This window comes from Laetiporus sulphureus, assembly GCF_001632365.1.
Source record: "Laetiporus sulphureus 93-53 unplaced genomic scaffold LAESUscaffold_2, whole genome shotgun sequence".
Classification (NCBI taxonomy): domain Eukaryota; kingdom Fungi; phylum Basidiomycota; class Agaricomycetes; order Polyporales; family Laetiporaceae; genus Laetiporus; species Laetiporus sulphureus.
Genome location: NW_024468511.1, coordinates 953,374 through 979,326, shown reverse-complemented (window position 1 = coordinate 979,326; position 25,953 = coordinate 953,374). Strand labels below are relative to the sequence as shown.

Genomic DNA, 25,953 nt, shown 5'->3' with positions numbered 1-25,953 from the left:
TTGCACTGAGGGAGTAATGTATATCAAAAGTATTAAAAAAACAAAAGAAAAAGTGAAAGAAACGAGAAAAATAAGGGGAGCTCATCGTCGCTGTCGGCGGCGATGACGATGCATGGCGCCCCGATGTCCGGGACAGCGGGCGGGGAGATCCGGTGGCCCAGGTGTGGGCTGACGGTAGCCATGAGGCGTGGTTGATCATCTGATCGCGGCTGAAAACCGTTATCAGCCGCGTTGATCAGCGTTGCCATTTACGGTAAATTCCTGCGCTATTGCTGGTGGTATTGGCAGATAGTGAGGAATTGACCTCCGGACCTTGTTAGGTTGCGGAGGCTACCGGCTATGGCAACCTAGCAAGGTCTGGAGTCTGTGAGGTCCAGGTGGGCTGTCACATGTGATCCAGGCATCTTTGGTCAGATGTGGAAGGGATGGTGGTACAATCTACAGCCAGCTGTACACCATGGCGATACTACCTGGCCTCTCAAGCAGGAGGCATTCTCATCAGACATGGACTGGTCAGCTCTTGAGCGTGGAGGCTGCAATGGCCTTCATCTGGTGATCATCACTCTGTCGTGGTGGATGCATGCTGCACGTTCAGATTCTGAGATTATGGATGTGGTGGATGCAATTGGTGATGTACTTTGGGTTCTTGAGCATTTGTCCATGTGCTCCATGGTAAGCTTTCGCAAGCGGGCAGCTCAAGAGCCAACCAAAGCCCCAAACAAGTGGATGTGAGCATAATACTGACCTGGCCAATGCCTGTTTCAGATGTCTTCAGCTGTAATCTTGTCTGTGTGCTACCTTCTGTAGCTATGTGTCACAAGTAGTACATCCTTGATGTATATACTGCTTCTTCATCATGAATACAGAAATTGCTTGAAATGTGCTAAGATTCTTCCTCAAGACAGTTGGTGTGGAAAGGATGCTTAGTTTTCATATAAGGCTATGGCTAACTGATAATGATTATTACAGCTAATATATATACATTCTAATAAGATGCTAAAGGCTGACAGCTAGCAGTGGTTGTTACAGTTACAATAAGTCTGGTTAGAGTTGCAGTTTATAATGGCTGTTTGCTTAATTTGTTTTTCAAATTCACCTATGTACTTAAATGGAACTCATTGCTATTTTAAGCCATTTTAATTCTCAGGTATCATGCTAAATCATTGACTGTCTTGGTGTCAAATTTGCATGATCAGTGCTTAACTTGGCAAGCCAGTGCTTTATCTGTGTGAGCATTGAATTTCAGTTTACATAAGCCTTCATATCTTAAGATTTGCATTTCATCATCACTGTTTGACATAAAACTTCTGTTGTAGCAGTTAACAGATACTCTGAGAAACAGATTAATGTTATTTTAGATTATTTTATTTCTCAGTTCACTGTATTTATGATGTATTTTATAATATGTTTCTTCCAGGCATAGTGATTTATAAATGGCTATTGAATCAGTTTAGTATCATTGTCATAGGTTAGTGGAAGGCATCAATAGAGATATAGTTATTTACAATAGATCTCTCTGACAGGGTTTTTAATGACCTACAATGTGCTTTTTAATGAGTTGTCACAAGTTCTACAAGGCATTCTTTATCTAACAAAAACAAATCTGCATTCTTCTTTATTATATTGTCTTTTTCATAGTGAGTTTTACAATAGTTTGTAAAAGCATGTCAGAGATTTTACCAAGTTTTATCATAGTTTATAAAGGGTGATCACAAGCTTTACAAGACATTTAACAAGACATTGCAATAGCTTCGGAGGCTTTTACAAGAATGCCAACTTAAGTGCACATATATATTACAATCCTAGCAGGAACATTCTACAAACACCAATGAGATATTACAATGCCTGCCAGGAACATGTTACAAGGACTGATGAGATATTACAACAGCTGTAGAAATGTTTTACAGGACTTACAACTTAATTATAGTTCTAGCAGGAACATTTTACAAACACCAATGAGACCTGTCAGAAACATTCTACAAAGACCAATGAGATATTACAACAACTACAAAAGTGTTTAACAAGGGCTACAACTCAATTATAATGCTAGCAGAAACATTCTACAGAAGCTACAACAGCTACGTGCATTGTTGAACATGTTTATGACAAGCATCTGCTCATATAGTACAATTATACAGTGTGTGCAGGGGTTATACACAATTTTTCTAGCAGTACTATGCTAAATTGTATTACAATAGTGGGACCCAGTAGTGAAAACGGAACGCGAAAGGGGCGAGCATACGTCGTGCACATGCACTGAGACCAACTTACCATGCTGACCCATTGCCTACTCTTTGGTGAGGTCCAGCACTCCCACAACTTCACCCTCTTCATCTGATGCATTGGCAGCCTTCTGCTTGCCAAGTGTCTTCATACTCGGGCCAGGGAAGTGTTGGAATAGCAAGCATAGACAAGACTAAGTATGGACTTACAATCTCACTTAACAGTAGGTATTTTTTTACATACTTATCGGGGATTAGCACCCGTCAGACTTTTCACTCGCTTTGCTGCTTCCCCCGGGCTTCAGTTGCTCATCTATCAGAGAACTGAAGCCCAGTGAGTCCTTCTGTCATTCTACCTGAAAGTATCTTATATACTAATGTACCGTAGCTCCGTTAGGTACATACTAATAGAGTTGCTCATCTATCAGAGAACTGAAGCCCACTCCATTAACGTGTCCCCTCATCCACTCGTTCTCCATCCATTTACAGGTTATGAGCCCCGCCGGCCACTACGAGATGTCGCTCAGCAATCACGAATCATCAGTCAGGATCCCCTGCCTTGCGGAAGATGGATCGAACTGGGTGCTCTATAAGGAGCAACTCAGGTCCGCCGTGATGACGAAGAAGCTGGCACGATATCTCGATGGCTGCAACAAGGAGCCTACTGCACCCACAGCTCCAGGGGTGGATTCCGATGCAGACAAGTCATATGCAGATGCGTACAACACTTGGGCTGCCGGACATGAGGCGATCAAAACACTTCTGTACCAGACGCTACTGGAAACGCTGAAACTCCGGATTATCCTCGAGAAGAAGGCGTCCGGAGCATGGAAAATAGTCATCGCTGAGTATGACAATCACGGTGACTTCGTTCAGGCAGAACTACTCCGACGGATGCACACTCTTTGCTGCACCGAGGAGAAGGACCCTCGACTGATCTTAGACAGGCTCCAGAAGCTCAAGACCGAGTTCATGACAGCTGGCAGTGTTCTTGATGACAAGCAATACTGCGTGCTCATCATCAGCTGTCTCCCAGAGTCCTATCGCCCCATCATATGCACCATCCTCTCCGCTACTCACCTGGCTTCCATCCAGGCTACTGGCACCATCACAACTCCCACTCTCACCATCACATCCGACGAACTCTTATGCCAGATCTACTCAGTCGCACGCGATGAGTTTGCTCTGGATGAGTCGCAGAGCACTGCAGATGACTCTGCACTCATGACGAGGTCAGGCGGCAAGGATGTGAGGAAAAAATGCAACAATTGCAGCAAGCCCAGCCACCTGAAAGAGGACTGCTGGGTAAAAGGTGGCAGAAAAGAGGGCCAAGGGCCACAGAGCAAGAACTGGGGGGAGAAAGCATGACAAGGGCTCAGGGGGAGCCAGTGCAAATGCAGTGACAACAGGCAATGACAAGGTGTTCACATTCGCCATTGCGACCGATTTCTCGAAGGTCGAGCGAGCGAAGCTTCCGAAGCTCACCCAAATCCTCAATTCAGGTGCAAGCCGACACTTTGATCTGGTGTGCTCGAATTTCGTCACCTTCCGGGACACCGAGCACAAGCCGATCACTTCAGCCAATGGACGCATCTTCTATGCCACAGGTGAAGGTGATGTTTGCATCGATACTGTACACAAGGGAAGAAGCGTGAAGTTTATGCTATGTGACATCCTCTACACACCGTCTGTGCCCTTTGCTCTCATCTCCATCAGCTGCACTATGAAGGCTGGCTACACTGTCCATTTCAAGCATGACAGATGCCATGTCATCTCCCCTCGAGGTACCACTGTGTTTGTAGCTGCTGAGCACAGCGGTCTGTACCCCTTACCTGGATCGCCGATCCCATCAGCACCCATGAAGGACACAGCGTTGATGATGATGCTGTCACTCACTGAGTTTCACCGTCGCATGGCACATGCCCATGCCCTTGCCCTCAAGAAAATGGTTGAGGCCAATATCGTCACCAGAGTGCGACTCGAGAACTCGACCACCGATTTCTGCGAACCATGCACAAAGGTAAAGCAGACTTGTGAGTCATTCCCAAAGGCATGCTCGAGCCTGCAAGTGACTGCGTACAGTCAGCGCATGCACACAGACGTATGGTGGAAGGCACCAGTGAAGTCCCTAGCAGGCAAGGAGTACTATGTCTCCTTTATAGACGATTACTCAAACGAGGTGATCATCTGCCCTATTGCCTGCAAAAGCGATGTCCTCGCTTGTTACAAGGCCTACAGCTCATGGACAAAAACTCACCGAGGTGTCAAGGCCATCAAGGAGCTGCAGAGTAATAATGGAGGGGAGTATATGAGTACAGAGTTCCAGACTTACCTGAAGAGCGAAGGTATGCACCATCGCCGGACCATGCATGACTCCCCGCAGGAGAATGGCAAAGCTGAATGCATTAACTGTATGCTTGCCGAGCACTTCTGTGCACTACTCTTCGATGCGGACCTCCCCAAATTCCTATGGGCTGAGTCCGCCATGCACACCGTGTGGCTTCGCAACCACACGATAACACACAGCATCCCTGGGTCAAATCTGCATGAACACGCTACCGGTGAGAAACCCCATCTCGACCCCCTACCATGTTCTGGATGCACTGTATGGGTGCGCGTTGACACAGCCTTGAAGCTCGATCTGAAGTCGCATCCAGGCTGCTGGGTTGGATTTGATGTGCACAGCAAGGGCCACCGCGTGTACTGGGCTGACAAGCGCAAGGTATCCGTCGAACGCGATGTGCATTTCGTCGAGGAAAATGCACCCATCTCCATCAACGTTCAGCCTGAGGGAGAGCCAAACAAGGACAAAAGTGACCAAAATGCACCTACGGGCACTTCACTCTAAACTCCATCGACCTCCACATCAGCCATGACCATCGTACCATTCAATGCTGTCCAACCACCTGCAACTGTCCCAAACGAGTCGATAAACGCGAACGCAGAGCTGCCGCAGCCAGAGAGCATGGCGATCAAGCCAGAGAGCATGCCCGTCGCAGGAGCCGGATGTTCTAAATGTGTGCGTCAGCCATCTCAATGGATATGTGACTTACAGTCAGGTACTGGCACCATCGGTGGATGCGGTGCACAGCGCGTTCCGAGGAGCATTCTCGAGCACGCGAAGCTCGTGCAGGATCAGCTGGAGGATGAATACGATGATGAGGGGAAGACCCTCTATGCTCTGACGGCCATGGCCGGTGACACTCCATTGTACTGAGAGGCGATGGCCGGGCCGGAATGTGAGCAATGGCGAGAGGTGATGCAGGAGGAGCTGGTGAAGATTGAGGTGATGAGAACATACGAGCTTGTCGAGAAGCTGGAGAACGTGCACGTTGTCAGATCAGTATGGTCACTTCGCAGGAAACATGACGAGAACAATGAGATTGCGAATTACAAGGCACGCCTATGCATGCAAGGGTTCTTGCAGATCCCGGGCATTGACTTCGACCAGACAGCATCACCGACAGCAAGCCTTGTGTCGCTACAGCTCGCACTTACACTCGCCACTGCCAACGACTGGGAACTCCATCAAATCAACTTCAAAAATGCTTACCTGAATGGCGAGCTCGACGAGACGATCTACATGAAGCAACCATGAGGTTTCGAAGTTCCCAGATGTGAAAACTACGTCTGGAAGCTGCTCAAGGTGCTATACGGCCTCAAACAAGCTGGTCAGCAATGGTACATCAAGCTCTGTGAGCTGTTTGCCGACCTGGGCCTACAGCGGAGCCAGCACGATTTTGGTGTGTTTTTCACCTTTGTCTCCAACATCATCATCATCATTGTTGTGCATGTTGATGACTGCATGCTCATCATGGACACGAAGGCCACCATGACTGGCCTCAAGTGGGAGCTCGCTGCACGGTTGGAGATTGTCGACCTGGGTGAAGCACACTGGCTACTGGGCTTTGAGATTCACTGCGACCGTGCTGTCCGCACTATCTCGCTCTCACGAGCTGCGTACATCGACACAATACTCGATCACATCAGCATGACAGAAGCTTATGCACTCACGGTCCCGATGGACCCTCACGTCAATCTCTTTGGCATCGAGCTCACGGATGAGGATCGTGTGCACATGGCTCACAAGCCATATGCAAGGCTTGTCGGGAGCCTAATGTATGCCGCTATCGGCACACGTCCTGACATCACATTCGCCACTTTGACTCTGGCGTGCTTCATGGCTGACCCAGTGCCCGCACATTGGGAAGCTGCAAAATGCGTGCTGCACTATCTTAAAGGCACACGCGACCTGGCCTTGATGTTCAGTGTGACAACCGATGGTCTTATAGGCTACACCGATGCTGACTGGGCCTTGCAAGCCCACTGTCACTTGATCTCGACCTACAGCTTCCTCTACTCTGGGGGAGCTGTCAGCTGGTCTTCGTGCAAGCAGCCTCTCATCGCGCTGTCTTCCACGGAGGCCAAATATATTGTTGCATCTGATGCGTCATGTGAGCTGTTGTGGCTACGTGCAATTCTCGTGGAACTCACCTCACCTCTGGTGGAACCGACACCATTGCACGCTGACAATCAGAGCGCAATCGCAATCGCACAGAGCGGACTCCTTCATGCGCGAACGAAGCATATCGACATTCGCTACTATTTTATTCATGAGATTATCGATATGGAACACGCTGTCATCTTGTATTGCTCGACCAATGACATGGTCGCTGACCTTCTTACCAAGGCATTGACCTGTCTGAAGGTGAAAAAGTTCGCTGGAATGCTGGACTTCACCTAGCTTGAGGGGGAGTGTTGGAATAGCAAGCATAGACAAGACTAAGTATGGACTTACAATCTCACTTAACAGTAGGTATTTCCTTTTATGTACTTATCAGGGATTAGCATTCGTCAGACTTTTCACTCACTTCGCTACTTCCCCCGAGCTTCAGTTGCTCATCTATCAGAGAACTGAAGCCCAGTGAGTCCTTCTGTCATTCTACCTGAAAGTATCTTATATACTAATGTACCGTAGCTCCGTTAGGTACATACTAATAGAGTTGCTCATCTATCAGAGAACTGAAGCCCACTCTGTTAGCGTGTCCCCCCGTCCACTCGTTCTCCATCCATTTACAGGAAGATGGTGCCCTGGGTGTGAAATGTCTCTTCATTGCTGGTGAACTCAGTGACTGGGGATAGCAAGCGTGGGCCCATCACTGCAAGCACAGCAGAAGGTGGTGCAGACAAGGGGACATCATTGTATATGGATGACGTATGAGTGCGCTCATGACGCATGGTGCTGCTTTTCTCTGTCACTCGCATGGGGATGTGCATGGCTGATCCAGGCTCCTTGGCCACAGTTGACACTTCTGATGATCCAGCTTGCACAATGGAAGGAGAGCACTTGGAGGGGCTGGCTTGCATGGTGGACAATATGGGTGGCAGTGACAGGGCATGAGTCTGAGTGCATTTCTTTGGGGGCAAGTCGCTCTTGGTGCTATGACCTCATTTGCAAGCTCAGGCCAGCTCCTCGATGTATTCATCCAGCTTGTGGATCTTGGGGTCCAAGGCCTCCAGGAGCTCTCCACGTGTGGCTGGGTCAGGTTCATACAGTGGCCATCCCATCAAGTACTGAGGCCTGGGGTGGCCCCAGCAAGTCTAAGAAAGGTTGAGGTGGCTGAGTGGTAACCGTGTTATCAATGAGATGATCAAGGCGATGAAGCAGTGGAACTTATGGGGTTGGTTAGGCACACCATTCTTGAAGGCCAGGGTGCACTTGACGCATGCCTTGGTGCACTGTTGACATGCATGGCTGCAGGTGTCCCATCAACACAAGATCTTGTCCCGGTGACAGGCTGGGCACGGATCGTCCATGTGCCACACCTCAGTGTAGGCTGCAGCAGGTGTGCACATCAGTGGGTTGATCTCGATGTGCCTATGAGAAGGCCCCTCCACACTCAGAATAAGAACAAAAGGAGGGGGTGGTAGGTGAGCAGATGAATGGGTGGTCTCCGCTGTCACATGAGATGAGGGGCCAGCCAATTGAGCCATTGCAAGCTGGGTAGCTGGGTGAGGGTGCAGATGAGGAGTGGGTGTGCTGGCAGCAGGGGCATGCATGGAGACTGACAGGGTCACTTGGTGAGCAACATCACCTGAACCCAGTGCCTGAGTCACAATCAAATGAGCACCCTCAATGGATGGATGAGGTTGTGTGGCATGGGTGCTGACCTGAGCAGAGGTGCCATGCACTGACCTGTACTGCATGATGGTCTTGACCTGGAACTGTGAGCAGCAATAAATTGGGTGGTGGTGTAGGGGACATCAGGGGTGCATCACAGGGTGGGATTGCGGAGGATTGAGAACGTTGGCAGGATGGACTATGAGCTGTGTGACTCAGCCTGCAGGTCACCCTCACTGCCATAATCCTTGAACTCGGTGCACTGCAGGCTGCCTCTCTGGGGAAATGCCTCATCAAAGATCGAGATGCCCTGCATTTCGAGTGGTGGCTCTTCGACGCAGAGTGTCATGGCTTCTGCCAGTGTACACTGAGCTCATGAATTAGCTGCTCTGTGTGGCCATCGTCAAACCCAGACAGCAGATGACTTACAATGGGTATTGCATCACATCTTGCTGATGGATGGAGAACTTGTCCCTGGATCCTGTCTGGGACATCCTGCAGATGGCGTGCTGGCTGGGCCATGGTCAGCTGTGTTTCCCTGAGTGGTCACACTTCATGAGCTGGAGTGGGTGGATGACCCACTGTGCCCTGAACAGGCAGCCTTGAGGCAGGTGAATGACTGGAAGGGGCTGCTAACAGTTCAGGCTCCAACGCAGGGTACTGAGTGGTAAAGTTCCACCACACCAGGTGGAACAGGCAGGGCTCAATTATCTTCTCCACCCAGTATTGGAGCATGTCACAAGGGGCACATGTCATCAGTTTCAAACCTCAGATGAAGGCATGTTCATCAGCTGGAGACAGTGGTTCATGCTGTTAATCTGCTCCAGTGCCTCAGTGAGCTTGTGAGGGTCCTGTTCAAGCCCCTGGAGATGGCCGATGGTGAGCGAATATATGACCTCAGTGTGCTGCCACATCCATGGCATGGTTGTCTGGCAGGCCTTGGCAACCTTCTCCATGGTCTGCAGATGTCACTGTCTGGTTGCTGCTTAGTGTCATTACCACCTCAGTGTCTGGGGTTGACTCACGATTAGAGGTGCAAGGCACTCAGACATTGTCCAGAAATATGCCATCGTGCACATGGTGAGTGGCATTCTCCACTCTGAGAATGTGCTGTGCTCGAGGCAGATGGAGGCAGTGAGCTTCTGCATGGTACAGGCGACATACTGGTTGGTGATGGGCATGACTGACACATGGTCTAGGACTGGAATGGCAGAAGCATTTAGGGTGGAGGTAAAAGACATAGTCACCTGACTGATGGGGGGAGTGAAGAGATGGAGGGAAAATGGGGGTTGGTGGACGCACCACATGTTGAACTCCTCAGATCGGCTCACGGATGTGCCGTGGGGTTTCGACCACTGATGGGAATTTTTGTGGAAGCATTTGAGGGTCACAGGACATGATGTGTGCATTGGCTCATGAGCAGTTCAGCTAATGGCTTCGCAGACCAGGCAGTGTGTGTTCTGAGCAGAATTCAGGCAGTTTTTGCCTCAAGCTTTGTTGTTTCTGCCCGAGCCTGTCTTTCATGCCACCTAGGCCTCTTTGATCATGTGGGTATCAGGTGCACAGCTTTCGGCGTGGTGGCATTGACTGGGAACAGTCAATATTTGAGTCCAACAAAAATGTGAGGTGGCCAGCGTGACTGCCCTCACTATGAATCCACTCCCCTAACATTTGACATCAAGTTCGGGGTGGAACAGGTACATTGAGACAGGAGTACAGATAATTTACATGAACGACACACTATGGACCTCAGGACGTGACCTCAAAATGGACTGTGTCACAGTAACACTGGACAAGAGATCCAAAAGACTAAAAGGAGCAGTCACGTGGAACGTGCTGTCCTGATCCTCCTGATCCCAAAATATCCCCCTGAACCCTATGTGGCATAAGAGTGTGTTGACTTACTAGTCGATGTGGCTGACACAGGAAAGGGTAGAGATATATGAAGGAGCTGATGAGCTCAGTGAGTGCTACTGGTAGTAGATGAGGAGAAACAATCTGAAGTTTCGTCCTCTACATGGCTGGTCTTATATACACATACAGCGGGCTATCTTACCTAAGCTACCTATCTACAGGTATAAGCAAATGGCCGTACATGAAACAATGAGATGTCCAGATGTAGAACAATAAGTGGGAAGATCGATGGTTGCCGCAGTAACGTGTGCGAACATCGTGCCTATCTGCGCTTCTGGCTAAACTAATAGGAAGTGGAAGGCCGACGCATAACAATAGTCCTTGTTCCCTTTGTTCCCAAATGGGTGCCTCTATTGTATCCTGGAATAGACAGGTCCGACCGTATCATCTGCGGGTGTGGACCATAACATATGATGTGGACTATTACCTGATCTCTATGTGTCACGTCTGTGGCTGAGTGGCATGAGATATTGGTGAAGCACGTGATCTGTGATGTGAGAAAAGTCACGTGTGGACTTTGTGGTGAAAATCTGTGACACTACCCCCCTCTCAAGGCTCATTGTCCCGAGGAGCCAAAACCTTTGTTTCTCCTTTTAGTTGCTCGCAACGGTTGGTAGCTTCAAGAGGGAAGCCCTTCGGCGTAATACTCGAAGACTATCTGGGCTATCCTGTCTCCCGGTTTGACTGAAAATACGAAATCTGTTGTGTTGATCAGTACGACCTTGAGTTCTCCCATGTAGTCTGGATCGACAACTCCTGCGCCCACATCAATTCCTCATGCAGCCAGTCCACTGCGTGGAGCTATTCATGTATAGGTATGTTTGAGAGGGTCAATTGCGACTCCCGTTCCTACCACAGCTCGTGAATGCCGGGGGATTTCATGCATTTCTGCTGCATAAATATCCCATCCTGCTGCTTCATTTGAGGATTTTTTTGGTGATTTGGCAAGATCTGTCATCTTATGATATAGGAAGAACTCGTCCGGGTGGTCGGACATGTTGATACTGTGAGTGGATATTGGTGCAACTTCGTATGAGGATAGTTTGAAGCATTTTCCACCAAAAGTGACAACCCTGATTGGTGCTCTGGCTGCATCTGGGTGTTGCTGGTGGAATGTCTGAAGAAGCTCATCGGTGTTGGTAAGATTTGTTCAGGGTTCCCATGTGTTGTCGGAATGGTCATAGCCTTTCCATTTGATGAGGTATTGGACCCTTCCCCTTACTACCTTTGAGTCTAGTATTTCTTCCACTTCGAATTCTGGTTCTCCTTCGATTTCTATAGCTGGGGCCTTTGAGGGTTCATGGTGTGCGACCGTGTCTTGGTGATACATGATCAACTTGCTAGCATGGAAGACCGGGTGGACCTTCATTTGCTTAGACAGTTCCAGTTTGAATGTGACTGGGCCTAGCTTCTGAAGTACTTTGTAAGGTCCGAAGTTTTGTGTGCCTAGCTTCACCCATTGGTTGAGAAGATATTCACTATACAAGTCGAAGTGAGCAATCTTATCAACAGTTTTGTGGGTCACTGTATATCAGCCTATTCCCCAGTTGTATCTTCTGATCCCATTTCCATTCAGTCAAGCTATCTGCGAGCCTCAAGACAGGTCCTCGATGCCATATCATCATTGTATACAGTCACCTCAGACTTCACGACTGCTACAGATGATCATAGGCCAAGGTTGCGATCAAGAGTCAAGCTCGAGAGCAGGCTACGCTGTGACCAAGAAAAAGTACAAGCCAGTGGCACTCAAAACTCGACCAGTAATCGCATCAGTACCCGAGCAATTCTGAATCGTTTGATGAATAGTTAGAGACCCTTTGTGACATCTACCTAAGCTTCCAGAGTGACCAGGCCCATTCTTTCTGACCGGTCGCTATATGAAGGAATGCATGGAGGCTTTGGATGTGGTTCACCAGCTGTGATATTTGTGGCTGAAAGAGCGAGCCAAAAGAGTGAGCTCTCATGCATGCATTTATGTGTCTGCACAATCAGGTGTTCACTTGAAGTGATTCCGAGTGGGGACAATTCAAGTCGCGGTATTTTCCGCCAATCAATTTCCCAGTCATTCCACATCAGCCATGGGTTCAGCGGAACATTCTGATTCCACTGGGCATTTATAAGGAAGTCTGCACGATTATCAAGAAGAAGCTGGACGTCGGAGTCTACGAGCCCTCAAACTCCTCATACTGAATGTGATGGTTCTGTGTTGTAAAGAAGGACAGAAAGTCTCTGCGACTCATTCACAGTCTCGAACCACTCAACGCCATCACAATTCAGCACTCGGGAGTTACGCTGACTCCGGAGCATCTAGCAGAGCAGTTCGGCAGTCGTGCCTGTGGAGCAATGCTCGATCTATATGTTGAATATGATGAGAGACTCATAGTGGAGACATCGCGTGACCTCACCACATTCCAGACACCATTAGGAGCTTTGTGACTGGTCACCCTTCGGATGGGGTGGATCAACTCAGTGCCAATCTTTCACAATGACGTCACATACATTTTGCAATCAGAAATCTCCGTGTTCACCATGCCATACATCAATGATGTCCCAGTTAAAGGTCCAGTGACTAGATACCTCAATTCGGACGGAAGCTGCGAGAAGATCGCAGGCAACAATGGCATCCGACGATTCATCTGGGAACACTTCCAGAATCTCAATCGCATTGTGCAGCTGATGGATATGCTGGAGGTACCTTCTCGGGAATGAAGCTAACACTATGTGCTGAGGAAATTATGGTCGTCGGACACAGGTGTACACCATTTGGACGATTGCCAGATGAATCACGAGTCTGGACAGTCAGAAATTGAGGTCCATGCAAGGACCTATCAGAAGTTTGAGCATTCCTAGGCATGATCGGAGTTGTGAGGATCTTCATCAAAGACTTCGCAAAGCGAGCCCACTCGCTCATGCAGCTTACTCGGAAAGGAGTTCCATTCGAATTCAGTGAGGCACAGCTCAAAGTGATGGAAGACCTAAAGCAGGCATTATTGGAGTCGCCAGCTTTGAGAGTGATCGATTACGACTCACCAGCACTGGTTATTCTTGCAGTGGACATGTCTCTGATCGCAGTTGGATATCAGTTGTGCCAAGGCGCGACTGACGGTTCAAAAAAGCAGTTTTTCAATTGATTTGGGTCCATCATGCTCAACGATCATGAGAAAAAGTTTTTGCAACCAAAGCTCGAGCTCTACGGGCTATATCGTGCTTTGCGAGCACTCAAGGTCTATCTAATCGGCATTCGCAACCTGATAGTCGAAGTGGATGCCAAGTACATTAAGGGCATGTTGCAGAACCCAGACATCGCTCCGAGTGCAAGCATCAACCATTGGGTCATCGTGATCCTCATGTACCATTTCCGGCTAGTCCATGTTCCAGGAGTCATGCATGGTCCAGATGGATCATCATGCCGACCGAGACAGCCAGGCAACCTGCCACCAGAGCCGATCAAGGACACCAACTTTGATGACTGGGTGGATCGCATGAACGGCTTTATGCACCAAGTACTTCCCTGAGCACAGCTTCCGAGTAATCCGCCGTCGACCAAGGACGGTCAATTATTCAGAACGGGGGAGGAGCCAGCCATGCAATCAGGTTTTGTGCTTCTGACTCAAAGTGATGACAAATTGGAATCCATGCAAGATACTCAGGAACTGAAGGCAGTCAGCTACAAGGACGTTTCACAATCCGCACGAGCCAGACAGAATGACCATTTCATCATTCTAATTACTGACTGGCTAGAAACGTTGCAGCGACTGGAGAATTACTCAGACAAGGAATATGATCGGATGCTCAAGTATGTGGTTCACTTCTTCAAGCGAGATGGACATCTCTGGAGGAAGGATGGACAAGGATCGCACTAGCTAGTCATATTACCAGGAAACTGACTGCGAGTCCTCGCTGGAGCACATGACGAACTTGGGCATCGAGGCATTTTTCTGACTCGATCATTGATTCGCAAATGCTTTTGGTGGCCGGATGTCGCAGCTGACATTGCTTGGTTCATAAAGACTTGCGTGATATGTCAGAAGTAACATATTCACCAGATTCTCATTCCACCGACTGTTGCGATTCCAGCCCCGATATTTGCGAAGATATATATTGACACAATGCATATGCTGCCCTCAAACAGATTCAAGTACATTGTGCAGGGTCAGTGTTCACTCACCCACTATCCTGAGTTCCGTATGCTTTGAGCAGAAACTGCGAAGAATCTCGGCGATTGGATTTTTGAGGATATACTCTGCCACTGGGGCCCTTATCAGAAATCGTAACTGACAATGGTGCACCATTCATAAAAGCAGCAGCCTATCTGGAGAAGAAATATCACATCAAGCACATTCGGATAAGTGGCTACAACTCATGAGCGAATGAAATCGTTGAGCGACCACATTTCGACATTTGGCAAGGTCTATTCAAGGCTGCCAACGGAGAGGAGCGCAAATGGAGTCAAGTCGCACATTCCGTTTTCTGGTCGAAAAGAGTAACGGTTAGGAGACGAATGGGTTGCACACCTTATTTCGCAGTCACAGGCACCCATCCAGTCCTACCACTTGACATCGTTGAAGCAATGTATTTGATTCCAGCCCCAGTCAGAATGGTGACAACAACTGACCTAATTGCGAGTCGAGCTGAAGCATTACAGAAGCACCGTGAACAGGACGCAAGAATCCATAATGCAGTCTACGAAGCCAGAAGAGAAGCAGCCAGACGATTCGAGCGAGTCCACAAGAATGTGATCAAGGATTTTGACTATAAGCGCGGAGACCTAGTCTTGGTTCAGCATACGCAGATCGAGAAAGCACTCAATCAGAAAATGAGACCGCACTATATTGGGCCGTATATTGTGCTGTTTCACAATCGGGGAGGAGCATACATGCTCTGTGAGTTGGATGGAGCAGTATTGGATCAGCTGATTGCAGCATTTAGGGTGGTACCATTCACAGCAAGAAAGAAGATCGTGATCGCAGAAGAAATGTTGGACGCATCAGAAACCAGATTGAAGGAGATGCTCTAGTCGGATGACCAAGGAGAAGAGGAACCGGAGGAAGGACAAGAAGACGAGGAGTCAGGAGATGAAGATGAAGGACAGCAAGACCAGTACGATGCAAATGAGTCAGAATAAACAAGCATAGGGATTCGAACTAATTCTTCAATTGTATATAGGCAAGGACTCGGCTATGGACTCAGGAGACTCAAAAACTTGGACAAGACTATCATATTTTGCGACATCTCGCTTAATGATTCACTCGGGAAAACTCATGCAAGGTTTTTCAACACACGGTTTATTCAAGCAGGCTAACTAATACATTTGCTCCGCGCATGTGGAGGAGGAGAGATCACAACAGAGATATGAAAGACTATGCAGACAGCCCACTTTGCATCACCCCAGCCCAAGCCCAGTGCACCAACGATATCACAACTTGCGAGCCCTCAAGGCATGATTCTCTGAGAGCTCGATCATCTGCTCGAGTTGCATACTGGCTGCAGAAGGCTCGATGGCAGCTGGCGAAGTGCGAGTCAGTTCTGGCTTCATGGCTGCATTCTTGGAGAAGCCCTTTGTGCGAGCTTTGCCTTTCAACGAGTGCAGCTTGAGGACCTTGGTCGACGGGACAACGATGGTGCCAGCATGGAAGTGCTGCATCATGATGTCATCCGGGTCAGAGTCGTCGAAGCTAGAACACTTGGGAGGCCTGTCAAAATGACCTAAAGAAATCATTAGCAAGGAAGTAATGATGCAGAAAGGAACATACCACGTGGCGGCGAAGGAATCGCCAGCTTATGACGAGAAGGCCCAGCAGTGTCCTTCTCTTGCTTGACGGTCACAACCTCGGGTGCACCTTCAGCGTCAGACTCAACATTGGGCTCAGGCATGTCGGGTAAGGTATGGGCCAGACCTGGAGAAAGGTCAGTTAGCCAGAAACAAAATGAGAAAGGAGGGAGGCCTATAAAGGCATGGGGCCAGAGCAATCACAGTCTCATATTCGTCAATCAGTGTGTCCAGCAGAAGCTCGAGCTCCATAGCGTAATCGCTGCCAGCAGTGTTCGCATCATGCATCTGCTCATCATAGTCACCCTGGTGACTAGAAGCCTTCACAATCATGGAAGCATCTGGCATCTTGGGCAGGGGCCAGTCCTTTTGACAGTACAGCTTCTTTAGCGAAAGCCATCCGTTGGCATCGTCAATGTCAGGGACCGTATCATGCATCCACCACTTGCAAGCCTTGTGGTCGTGGTGACATTTGTGGCATTTAGGACAGAACTCACTTAGCATGCAAGTATGAGACACCTTGTTGGAAAGAAGGCAATAGCGACACTGGAAAAAGGAGTCAAGATGTGCTTAGGCCTTTTGGCAAAATCGGGCGTAGCACGTTTGTGACACTGAATCTGAGAAAGTGCGAAGATCATGCTAGCGGAGGGAGCAAGTTAGCCAGTGATGAGTGCAATGGAGTGTTTACTTACCAGAGTAGAAAGGAACTTATGTATAAGGAATTCAAAATCCACAGCTGGATCGAGAGGCTCTGCCTCATGCAATGCCTCCCAAGTGGAATACATGACGCCCATGACGACGTCCTTTGCATCTGTCACCTAGGTGTCAAGGAGAGAAATTAGTGCTGTGAAAAGCCAAAGGGTCTGAAAAGACAAGCATACCTTGCGTGGAGAAGCAACCGGAGTCGCAGGACGTTGAGAAGATGATGGGGTAGCGGGATTGCCCATCGAGGAGCTGAGAGATTGAGATAGAGGGAGAGGCGAGTTAGGCGCCATTGCAGAAAAATTGAACTGGCCAAGCTCAGACATGTGAACGCATCATTAAAACCTTGTGGTATCGTCCTCTACCACATGGTAGAGCCAGTCAGCTTTCTCAGGAAGCCAGTTCAAGTGACTCGGGCAGGACTTCTGTTGCAGGACCAAAACGCGAGCCAACTCAGATCGAAGCCACCCAAAACAATGGATTCACAGTACAGCATCAGAAACAAACACAGTCGGACTATTGTACATGAGCAAGCAGAGTACACGAAGGACAAATTGAGACAGGTCTAGACTATGTGGCTTTCCCATTCGCAGCCAGAAAGGACTTTAAGAACTGGAGACGCTCGCTAATGCGAGTCGCCTCCACTACCAGTCACGCGTGCTCCTGCGTATAGATCTCAACAAGCAGAGTGCTGGAAACATCCAGTCCGTGAACCTTGCTAAGAATCCGCTCGATATTGACAAGCGATTTGGCACCTGCAAGCGCAAAAGGAGTGGAGTCAGGATGGCAGCATTTCCGATCAAGAAAAAGAAGGTGTACTAGAGGGAGATTGGACAAATGAGCACTTGAGGTGTGACACTCAGCAGCGAACGCAAGCCTGCCCACCATGCTCGGAAGGCATAATCATGCAGTCACCATCCATCAAGCATTTAGAGCACTGGTGGCAGAAACATAAGCGACGCGCAGGCAGTGAAAAGCGAATGAATGTACCTTGGTATGCAGCCATGGCTTTCTGAAGCTCAAGAATGCGATCTGCACATGCTTTGGGAGGGCGTGGATGGTGGTGTAGTGCTCACACAGTGTATCTGACTCAGAAGACTTGGTGGTGACTGCGGACGATGCCATACTCACAACGGACGCCGAATGCGACTGAACTCGCAGAGTCACTGCAGCAACTTCAGGTTTGTGCTTGACTGCATCCTGAAGAATCTCTGCCATAGCACGAGACATGGCAGAAGAAGAAGGAATGTGTCAGCTATCATAGTCTATCCACCAGCAGCCAATCAGGATGGTCTGCCCAAGGAATGTACGGTCATGCTGATCCACAAAAACATCATTTGCCGTGAACGCCATTAGAAAGCGATCGCAAGTAAGGTCACGACTTTCAGGGAACTTGTCAAAATTGCCACAGTCTGCAGCCTCGACGATCTCCTACATGATCTCAGCCATCGCAGCAGATGAACAAATCAGGTCAGCAGTGCCGACAGCCTCAGAATAACCTCTCAGGATGAAAGAAACCATGGCTGGGATCCGATCGAAGTCAGGGCTCACATTCAGCATGAGCCAGTCGTACACCGAATTGACCTCATGCAGCAAACTCTTGGCACGGTTCGGATAGTCACAGGTCATGCATAACTGGAAGGCCGCAGTGTTAACCGTCAGAAGGCAGATCGCGACATGAAATACTCACCTCGTACACGGAAAATGAAGTGGCCCAGCCCTGCCAGACCAATGCATGAGAATCAGGAGTGGGCGATGCAAACACGAGATTATCGAGGTGCTGCAGTAGCAAAATGCAAGCACCATCAATGGAGTAGACACCGCAAGCGCGAGCCACAAGGCTGAAGACACCGTCGGTGTGGGACATAGCAGCAAAAGACTGGGAACTGACAGTGAGGTCATGCTATCTAAAGTACACAAGCCTGACAGACTGAGGACGGTCCAGATCTCAGAACGGGGGAGGTGATACACACCGAGATATTCTGCGATCAGAAAATGCCAGAAACTGTGTCTGACTGTCACACAATTGGATAGCGAGTCGCCGTGATCGGAAAAGACAAACACCAAGCTGGAGCAGTCCAGAGTGGGCAAAAAAGACTTTACTGACAGCCTGGGAACAGGGAACCACATGAAGGGGTCAGAAGGTGAACATGAGGCGCGAAAATAACGAGTGAGCCATGAGGAAGCATAGCCGATTACAACGTGCAGCGTGAGAGCGGAATGTGACCAGTTAGGCAACTCAAAAATGAACAAGTGCGCTAACTGAATGGAAGATAGGGTAGCAGACTGAGGGACCCTGACAGGGCCGGACTTCCAGTTCCCTGACTGTATGATATGGAAAGGGGGCAGGAATGAGCTTTGCGACAGGTTTCAATGGATCGGAAACATAATGTATGATCAGAAACGCATTTCAGCGACTCAGCTGACTCATTTCCGATCCACTATATAGTCTACACTGTACATAGGAATAAAAGGAGAGTTTTGGATGGAGTTCTCCATGCAGCAGTGCTCAGTTCTCATCTTGTCTACGCTAGGGCATCGTGCCCAACTACATCTACGTCTATTGCGATCACGTTCTACATCTCTGGGATTCTCAACACTGAGAGAGGCAGCACTTTCAGCAGTGGCCTCTAGCTCAACTTAGTTTTCAGCCAGATAAGTCACGTTATCGCATTCTCGTACCTCACGCCATCGCATTTTGCTCGCACGCCACCAGTCACAAGTCTCAAACCAGGATTCCGTCCCCATCAGATCCCATAGCCTTGCTAGTACCCAGGAGTTCATCGTCGATGCTCGTTTCAGTCAGAAGCACTTAGGGCTTCGTTGTCGGCACTTCACCCAGTTCAGAGGCTATTAGGGCTTCGTCGTCAGCACTTGACCAGCACTTTCGAGATATAGCAGGTCCTCGTGCCACAACCCAGACCTTCAGCCACCACAGTTCACGAGTACAAAAGTCACCAGTCACATTCTACACCCACACACCCCCACATTCCAGCTTTCAACTGTTTCCCAGTCAGAGGTGTCCATACAGTCAAGTCCGACACTCACCGATCCAGAACTGTTGACCAATCTGACTCTGTTTCAAGCAACACAGCTGTACAACTCACGGCCGCCCGTCGCTGCATTATCATCTGAAGTTTTCTGTGACCATAGCCCAAAGGGACCGCGGATGGACAGAGCCCCGTTCGCCTTCCACCAGTAGAGGTTTGGTTAGGAGCGCTGCTCACGGCCAGGACACGGTTGAGCATATCAGCGTGGCATGGGATTGGTGGTGTAGAGGACGAACCCTCAGATTGTTTCTCCTCATCTTCACTATAGCCACTCCACTGAGCCTAAACAGCTCCATTATATTTCTCACCACATTTCCTGCATACTCCTCATCAGTGAGTCACCTTTGGCTTAGGCAGCCAGCTAGGGTTCTGGGGGACAGGGCAGCACATCACATAACTGTCCTTTTTTGATCCTCTTGGATCTTGTGCCAAGCTAGCACTGTGACATGATGCCAAGGTGTTTTTTCGATGCTGCGAACCTTGAGAATGGACTGAACCCTTTCACAGGTACTCAGATCACCATGAATCAAAACAACATGTTCAGATAAGTCAACCACCGACAAGTCAGGCCACCCTTGTGTGGTCACTTCATTTGAATCTCCAACTCCTCTCTGTGATAGTAAGTTTGTGATTGCCTTGATGTTTCTGTTCACCCAGGATTGGTTGATATCCATAGCTCACATCAGATGATGCTGAAGCTTTGTCACAGGAATGGCATCAATCTTCTATCGATTGCTGATGTTCAGGATGAATTTTTGAAAGCCCTCAGATCCATAATGGACAAGATCATGCAGGAACTTCCAGAAATTGAATCGACCTCACCATGTCAGGTTTGATAGATGTGCGCTCTCAGGATGCAATTTAAGAAGATTGTCAAAATCATAGCGTGGAATTGACATTGAGGACAATGTGAAATTTAATGGTGACCTCTCCCAAAGCTCTTGTGAGCAATGTAGGTCCTCCTTCATCACCCCATGATCAAGTAGAAGTATGTCACTGGAAGTCAAGTGCAGCAATGTCTCGGAGGACTTTTCGATTCTCGGTGTCTTCATAGGCAGGTTGATGTCAAAGTTATCATAGCTGTATGCAGCTAGTAATGATTGACCAATTTCTTGTATAGCCTCTGCACTCTGCCGAGACAGAGAATGGACAGCAGTTCCGATAGCATATGGAGAAATTGATATGCCCATATGAGCAAGAGCTTTGATGACCTTATCAGGAGTATTGCATGAATGGAAGAAAAGTCCATTGACTGCTGCCAGAGCATTACATTTTTGACTCTGAGAATGCATGAGCATTGAGATGATTATGACAATTTTCTATAAATGTTTTTGGTGAATACTTCATGCCATACAATGGTCGTGATGCCTTACAATGTGGTGCAGTGCAATTTGACACTTGCGAACAATCTTTATCCTCTTTTTCTCCACTGCCTCTTCCTCAGCTTCAACTTCATCATCACCGAGTGCTGCCCAGTATTCCATCTCCTCCATGTCTAACTCTTTCAGGCTCAGATCACTTTGAATAATTGGTTGGTCACCACCTGAGAGTAGGTGACTGATTAGATTTCATAGTCCTGAGGCAATATCATGCATGTCGGCTGCCATTTCTTCGATTCAAAAATTCTGAATTTGATCAGCAGTCGTGTGGAGTGCACTAAAATGTCAGCCATTTTTTGTATTTGTCAGTCTTTGCACAGAGTCAAAGCAGTGCTTCTTCGTGATGTCAAAAGCAAATTGCTGTGTTGTATAAAATGTGTGAGTGTGCTGCAAGAGTGCAGCAAGTATCTCATGAAGATTTGCAGCCACATCTTTTATAAAAGGATTTGGAGTTTCATTGCCTCGCCCACATAGCAAACCTATAAGCAACTCTGATAGGAAAATAGCATGTTGTTCAAACACTTTGACAAGAGCACAGAGCACAGTAGCAGTGAGCATGATGAACAAGCTGAAGACGGTGCCTAGGACAAAATATTGACATTTCATAATATATACACCTGCCTATTTGAGATGACTCGCAGCCACACTCTGTTGTTTGTGCATGTTTTCTGCCAGCCCAGGCTCCTCCCCATCTCGCTTTTGGGAGTTTGGGGGGCCCCCATCTTAGGGAGGGATACAGTGCCACATCCTGGACCGATCAGCCATGTGCTCGATCATGATGTGATCACTAATTTCAAACTCCCCACTCTTATTTCCCTCCAACTCCCTATAGTGGCTGAGAGAAGACATGTGTAAATAATGAAGGTCGGAGGCCGACCTTCTCCAATTGGCAGTCAGCAAGGCCAGAAAATAGATTATTGATAGGCGCCTGTAATAAATTTCTGGCAACTCTAACATTCATTGATAACAGTGGTTACAAGAGTTCTGCTACGGCAACGCATCAATAAATGGCACTCAACAGCATGATTCAATGGTGAGAATTTTCATGGCTATCTAGAGCAGTTCAGATCATTGAGGGTGACACCATGGTTGAGTGACTGAGTCCGGAGCTGTGAGATGTGAGAGGCTCTCTTTTGCATTTTTGACTCCTGGTGTCATGTTTTTGATTGCAGCATTGAAGTTGTCATAGACAGACCTTACAAGGAATGCCTCTGCCAGTGTGCAGATATCAGAAGCACTCTCCTTTGAGGGTAGATGGGCTGAGCATATTTGCACGATGCAATAGGTGTAATATTTGATTCCTGATGAGGTCAGTACAAAATCTAGCGCTCGGGGAGCACCAACTACTACTTTGGGGCAGCTTGCATCTGACCTCCATTATTTACACATGTTTTCTCCCAGCCGCTATAGGGAGTTGAAGGGGAATATGTAAGAGTGGGGAGTTTAACATTGGCTGAGTCTCAAATGTGTGGCTGAAATGTGGCTGAGGTGGCGGGATGAAGCACAATGTCCCACCCATAGGATGGGGCCCCCCAAACTCCTGAAAGCGAGATGGGGAGGAGCCTGCTGCCAGCCGCCGTAGGGAGTTGGGGGCCAATAAGATTGTGGAGTTTAAAATGTGTCGGAGTATGGAATTGTGGCTGAATTGTGGCTGAGGTGGCTGATAGTACAATACACGATGTATCACCTCTCACATGCGCCCCCTTGAACTCCCGTAGGCATGGATGGGGAAGAGTCTGGATAAGAACCCACGATTGTCGTAGCGCGAATCGAGGCGGAAATTGAAACATCCTCAGGGCGGAATAAAATGGTCTTACTATTTAGATCGAGGACGGATTAGTGGTGGACGGCCAAAGTCGACAAATATAAATTCATCCCATCCGAATCGTATGTACAACAACGTAGAGTCTACATCATCATTTCGATTGCAGAGTGTTGAGCTGGACGCCAATGCTTTTTTTGGAAAGTGGCACATCATACATAGCTTAGCTCATCGCCAGTGAATATGACACCTGCAAGATCTGGCCAATGCATTCCACGCAACGACTTTGCTCTGGCCCAATGTCATACAGCGTGGCTTCACGGGTCCCCGAAGAACAACCCCAATTGGCTTTGAATAAAGTCGCACTGCGCCACCCTATATGCCTCTGATGTCTCTGTCGCCGTCGCATTGATGACGATCTCATTGTCGCCCACGTACGGAGCCCACTCCACTACAGCACCTTCGTAATTCGGATTGCCCGTCCATGCAAGCGATGTCCACCGATTGATCACCTCCCGTGTTGTCACCACCTGACCCTCAGCGAGAGGCTGGTACAGGTTGTCCGTCTCTGCGGTAGCGAATACCCAGTAGAGTTCGTCTGCGTGGCATACTTGGCCAGGACACGTTGCGGGGTTAGGAGTGAGCGGAGAGCCGAGGCCGGTTGCAAACTCCACCTTGTAGGAGTTACCGGGATTGGTGGTGTTCGTCTCCAGTGAGGAGAGATAGACCATTGGGCAGTGGACGTCGTAATCGGTAATAAGCTGGGCGAGGGTCAGGACGGCACCCGAGATGCCGTCCTCCGCAGGGGCAGTCTGGTATGGATACAGATCTGTCGCGTTCAGGATACGCTCTGCCTGGGTGCTGTTGAAAAAGAGAGGCAGGTTGTCCGGAAACGCAGAGGACGAAGAGTTCGGGGCGATGCTCGTCGGGAGAAAGTAGCAATACTCGCATTCATTGCTCGACCAGATCGTCGGAACACGAGCGTAGACTCCATCCTTGATGCTTGATGCTATATCTGTCAACACGTAGTCGCCATCGACAGTGATATCCCACGAAAGGCCGAGGTAGTATGAAGCCATCGCGATATCGCCTGCCGAGAGGTTCTGCACGCATAGAGCCATCTCGTCGGTGAAGGAGGTAGACGAGTTAACCGCACATCCAAGATATTTTGCGAGCATTAGAGAGTTATTCAGCGCGAGTGTCGGAGTCAGGAAAGGATCATTCTGAGGGAAGTCCGATTCGAGTATGGCAGCGCCTGCACGACGTTATGACACTACCCATAACTGCTAAAGCAATCGCCGTAACTCACTGAAGAGTCCCTCTGTATACTGCGGATTTGTTCCCAGAAGATATCTGGTCATTGTACCGCCCGCGGATTCACCAAAAATCAGTACTTTTGTTGGCTTTACATAGACATCTTAGTATGTTATCTCCAAGTGATTCAGTAGTAAACAAGATCCGACTTACATCACCGCCAAATGATTCAATGTTGTCTTGCACCCAATGCAGGGCTAGCAAGGCATCTTTCAGGGCAGCGTTGGAGGCGTTGAACCACCCGAATGCAGTGAGGCGGTAGTTGATCGTGACTAAAACCACCCCTCCGTACGAGACTAGATTGGTACCATCGTAGATGTTTGAGATTGAGTCGCCCACAAAGCCGCTGGTAGTCATGTTGAAGGGAAACGGGCCACTATCTCCTGTGTTGAGACCCCCTCCGTGAACTGTAGCCCGAATGCGTATCAGGAAGAGATGTATACCACTTTCAAGTTTCAATAATTGCACATACTGAAGAACATGACCGGAAGCTTGGGCGCGATCTCGTCATGTATCGTCCCGGAGTTGACAACGGGAGAGAACACGTTGAGATACATGCAGTCCTCGTCGGTGTAAAGAAGATGACCGTTATCAGCGTCAGGCGCCTACAAATTGCATTAGCTAATTGCATACTTTACGGTAGAGGTTGCCTTACCTGGGGACACATTGTGCCATAAGCGAGAGCCGATCGTTCATTTCCTGACTCGACTTGGACTGCAGTGGGAGGCTGGAATCTGCCTTGAGCTGCAGTTGACTCCGCGTACTTAATGCCCAGGAATCGAAAGCTGAATTTGTCCCTGAAACCAGTCAAGACGCCAGCTGAAGGTGTGGATAGCTGTATCTGGCGCGAAGTGTCATAAGAGGTGACATTCGACCGGGTGATCGGCGCGGAATTCGTGCATAGAACTGGTAGAAGCTCGTTCGGATTGACAGCAGCTTCCGGCTGGTACCCCATCTCGGAATACTGGTAACTTGGTGTGAACACGTTGCACGTTCCCGAAGCTGCTCTAGCAAAGTGAACACAGAGCCATTTGCAAGATGGCGGGTTACGGCCACTCACCGTCTCCAGCAATCCACATCTGCTGAGTTGCGTCCAAAGCAGCACCATGCTTCTCGGACACGAGCGCCACGGACAGGTTTACTGCAGTCAAGCCGGTGCTGCCAGGTGCAGGAAGCAGAGTCTCCCGTAGCTGAAAGCATGCCTCGTACGCCTGCGAGCAGTTGAAGCCTCTCTTTAGATACAGTGCGCTTGCACGATTTGGGTTCGAGGGGTTCAGATCATTGCTGGATATGATCACTACGTCCGTGTCAGGATATATCGATCCCGCATTAGCAAGCCTCGTTGAGACGAGTATCACAACGATAAGTCCACAGAGAGAAGCAAAAACGCGTTTCATGACACGCTCAGGTTTTGAGACGTAGATTATGCCGGCCCAGTTTCTTCATGGTGTCCTACTTTATATTTTCCAGGTAGAGACTCCGTTTCCTATCTGCTGGGACTGCGGAGTATCGACTCGGGCGCCGATGAAAGCCTTCTCCCACGATCGACGAAGAGAGTGAGTGTGCGGGAGCCCGTCCGCATATGCTTCTATAGTCACCTGCCTCAAAGCAGGTAATATGCACGGTCACAACGCAGTAGGTGGAAGTGGTCAACACAGATGGAGCTGTTCTTGCTTTGCTGAGCGTTGGATCATTTGACCTGCACGGGCCGCAGGTGGT

At 48.8% G+C, this 25,953-nt stretch overlaps 7 protein-coding genes across 7 annotated transcripts; 2 read left to right on the top strand and 5 right to left on the bottom strand.

Moving 5' to 3' along the window:
* Nucleotides 1–417: 417 nt before the first annotated feature.
* On the top strand, nt 418–576 carry LAESUDRAFT_613440 (uncharacterized protein; the record flags this gene model as incomplete). Its single annotated transcript, XM_040903181.1, has 1 exon — nt 418–576. A coding segment is annotated over one exon (159 nt), but the record flags the coding sequence as incomplete, so codon positions are not given.
* A 2,162-nt stretch (nt 577–2,738) lies between these two features.
* On the top strand, nt 2,739–3,843 carry LAESUDRAFT_641303 (uncharacterized protein; the record flags this gene model as incomplete). Its single annotated transcript, XM_040903651.1, has 2 exons — nt 2,739–3,209; nt 3,643–3,843. Coding segments are annotated over 2 exons (672 nt in total), but the record flags the coding sequence as incomplete, so codon positions are not given.
* A 3,839-nt stretch (nt 3,844–7,682) lies between these two features.
* On the bottom strand, nt 7,683–9,524 carry LAESUDRAFT_710574 (uncharacterized protein; the record flags this gene model as incomplete). Its single annotated transcript, XM_040906775.1, has 9 exons — nt 7,683–7,823; nt 7,919–8,020; nt 8,049–8,393; nt 8,419–8,447; nt 8,581–8,710; nt 8,773–8,871; nt 8,926–9,054; nt 9,111–9,302; nt 9,369–9,524. 9 exons carry the CDS (start codon nt 9,522–9,524, stop codon nt 7,683–7,685), a joined length of 1,323 nt encoding a protein of 440 aa, XP_040769741.1.
* A 6,149-nt stretch (nt 9,525–15,673) lies between these two features.
* Nucleotides 15,674–16,131, bottom strand: LAESUDRAFT_754601 (uncharacterized protein; the record flags this gene model as incomplete). The annotated part of the gene is made up of 2 exons (XM_040911905.1): nt 15,674–15,963; nt 16,011–16,131. 2 exons carry the CDS (start codon nt 16,129–16,131, stop codon nt 15,674–15,676), a joined length of 411 nt encoding a protein of 136 aa, XP_040769740.1.
* A 34-nt stretch (nt 16,132–16,165) lies between these two features.
* LAESUDRAFT_754600 (uncharacterized protein) lies at nt 16,166–17,022 on the bottom strand (the record flags this gene model as incomplete). The annotated part of the gene is made up of 3 exons (XM_040911904.1): nt 16,166–16,411; nt 16,720–16,845; nt 16,909–17,022. 3 exons carry the CDS (start codon nt 17,020–17,022, stop codon nt 16,166–16,168), a joined length of 486 nt encoding a protein of 161 aa, XP_040769739.1.
* A 3,575-nt stretch (nt 17,023–20,597) lies between these two features.
* LAESUDRAFT_640882 (uncharacterized protein) lies at nt 20,598–21,278 on the bottom strand (the record flags this gene model as incomplete). Its single annotated transcript, XM_040903630.1, has 2 exons — nt 20,598–21,098; nt 21,153–21,278. Coding segments are annotated over 2 exons (627 nt in total), but the record flags the coding sequence as incomplete, so codon positions are not given.
* Nucleotides 21,279–23,002: 1,724 nt separating this feature from the next.
* On the bottom strand, nt 23,003–25,919 carry LAESUDRAFT_691277 (alpha/beta-hydrolase). Its single transcript, XM_040906084.1, has 6 exons — nt 25,295–25,919; nt 24,890–25,236; nt 24,707–24,839; nt 24,388–24,641; nt 24,230–24,323; nt 23,003–24,175 (listed from the first exon to the last, which is right to left on the bottom strand). The coding sequence occupies exons 1-6, from the start codon at nt 25,629–25,631 to the stop codon at nt 23,238–23,240; spliced, it is 2,103 nt and encodes a 700-aa protein (XP_040769737.1). The 5' UTR covers nt 25,632–25,919; the 3' UTR covers nt 23,003–23,237.
* Between the last annotated feature and the right edge of the window lie 34 nt (nt 25,920–25,953).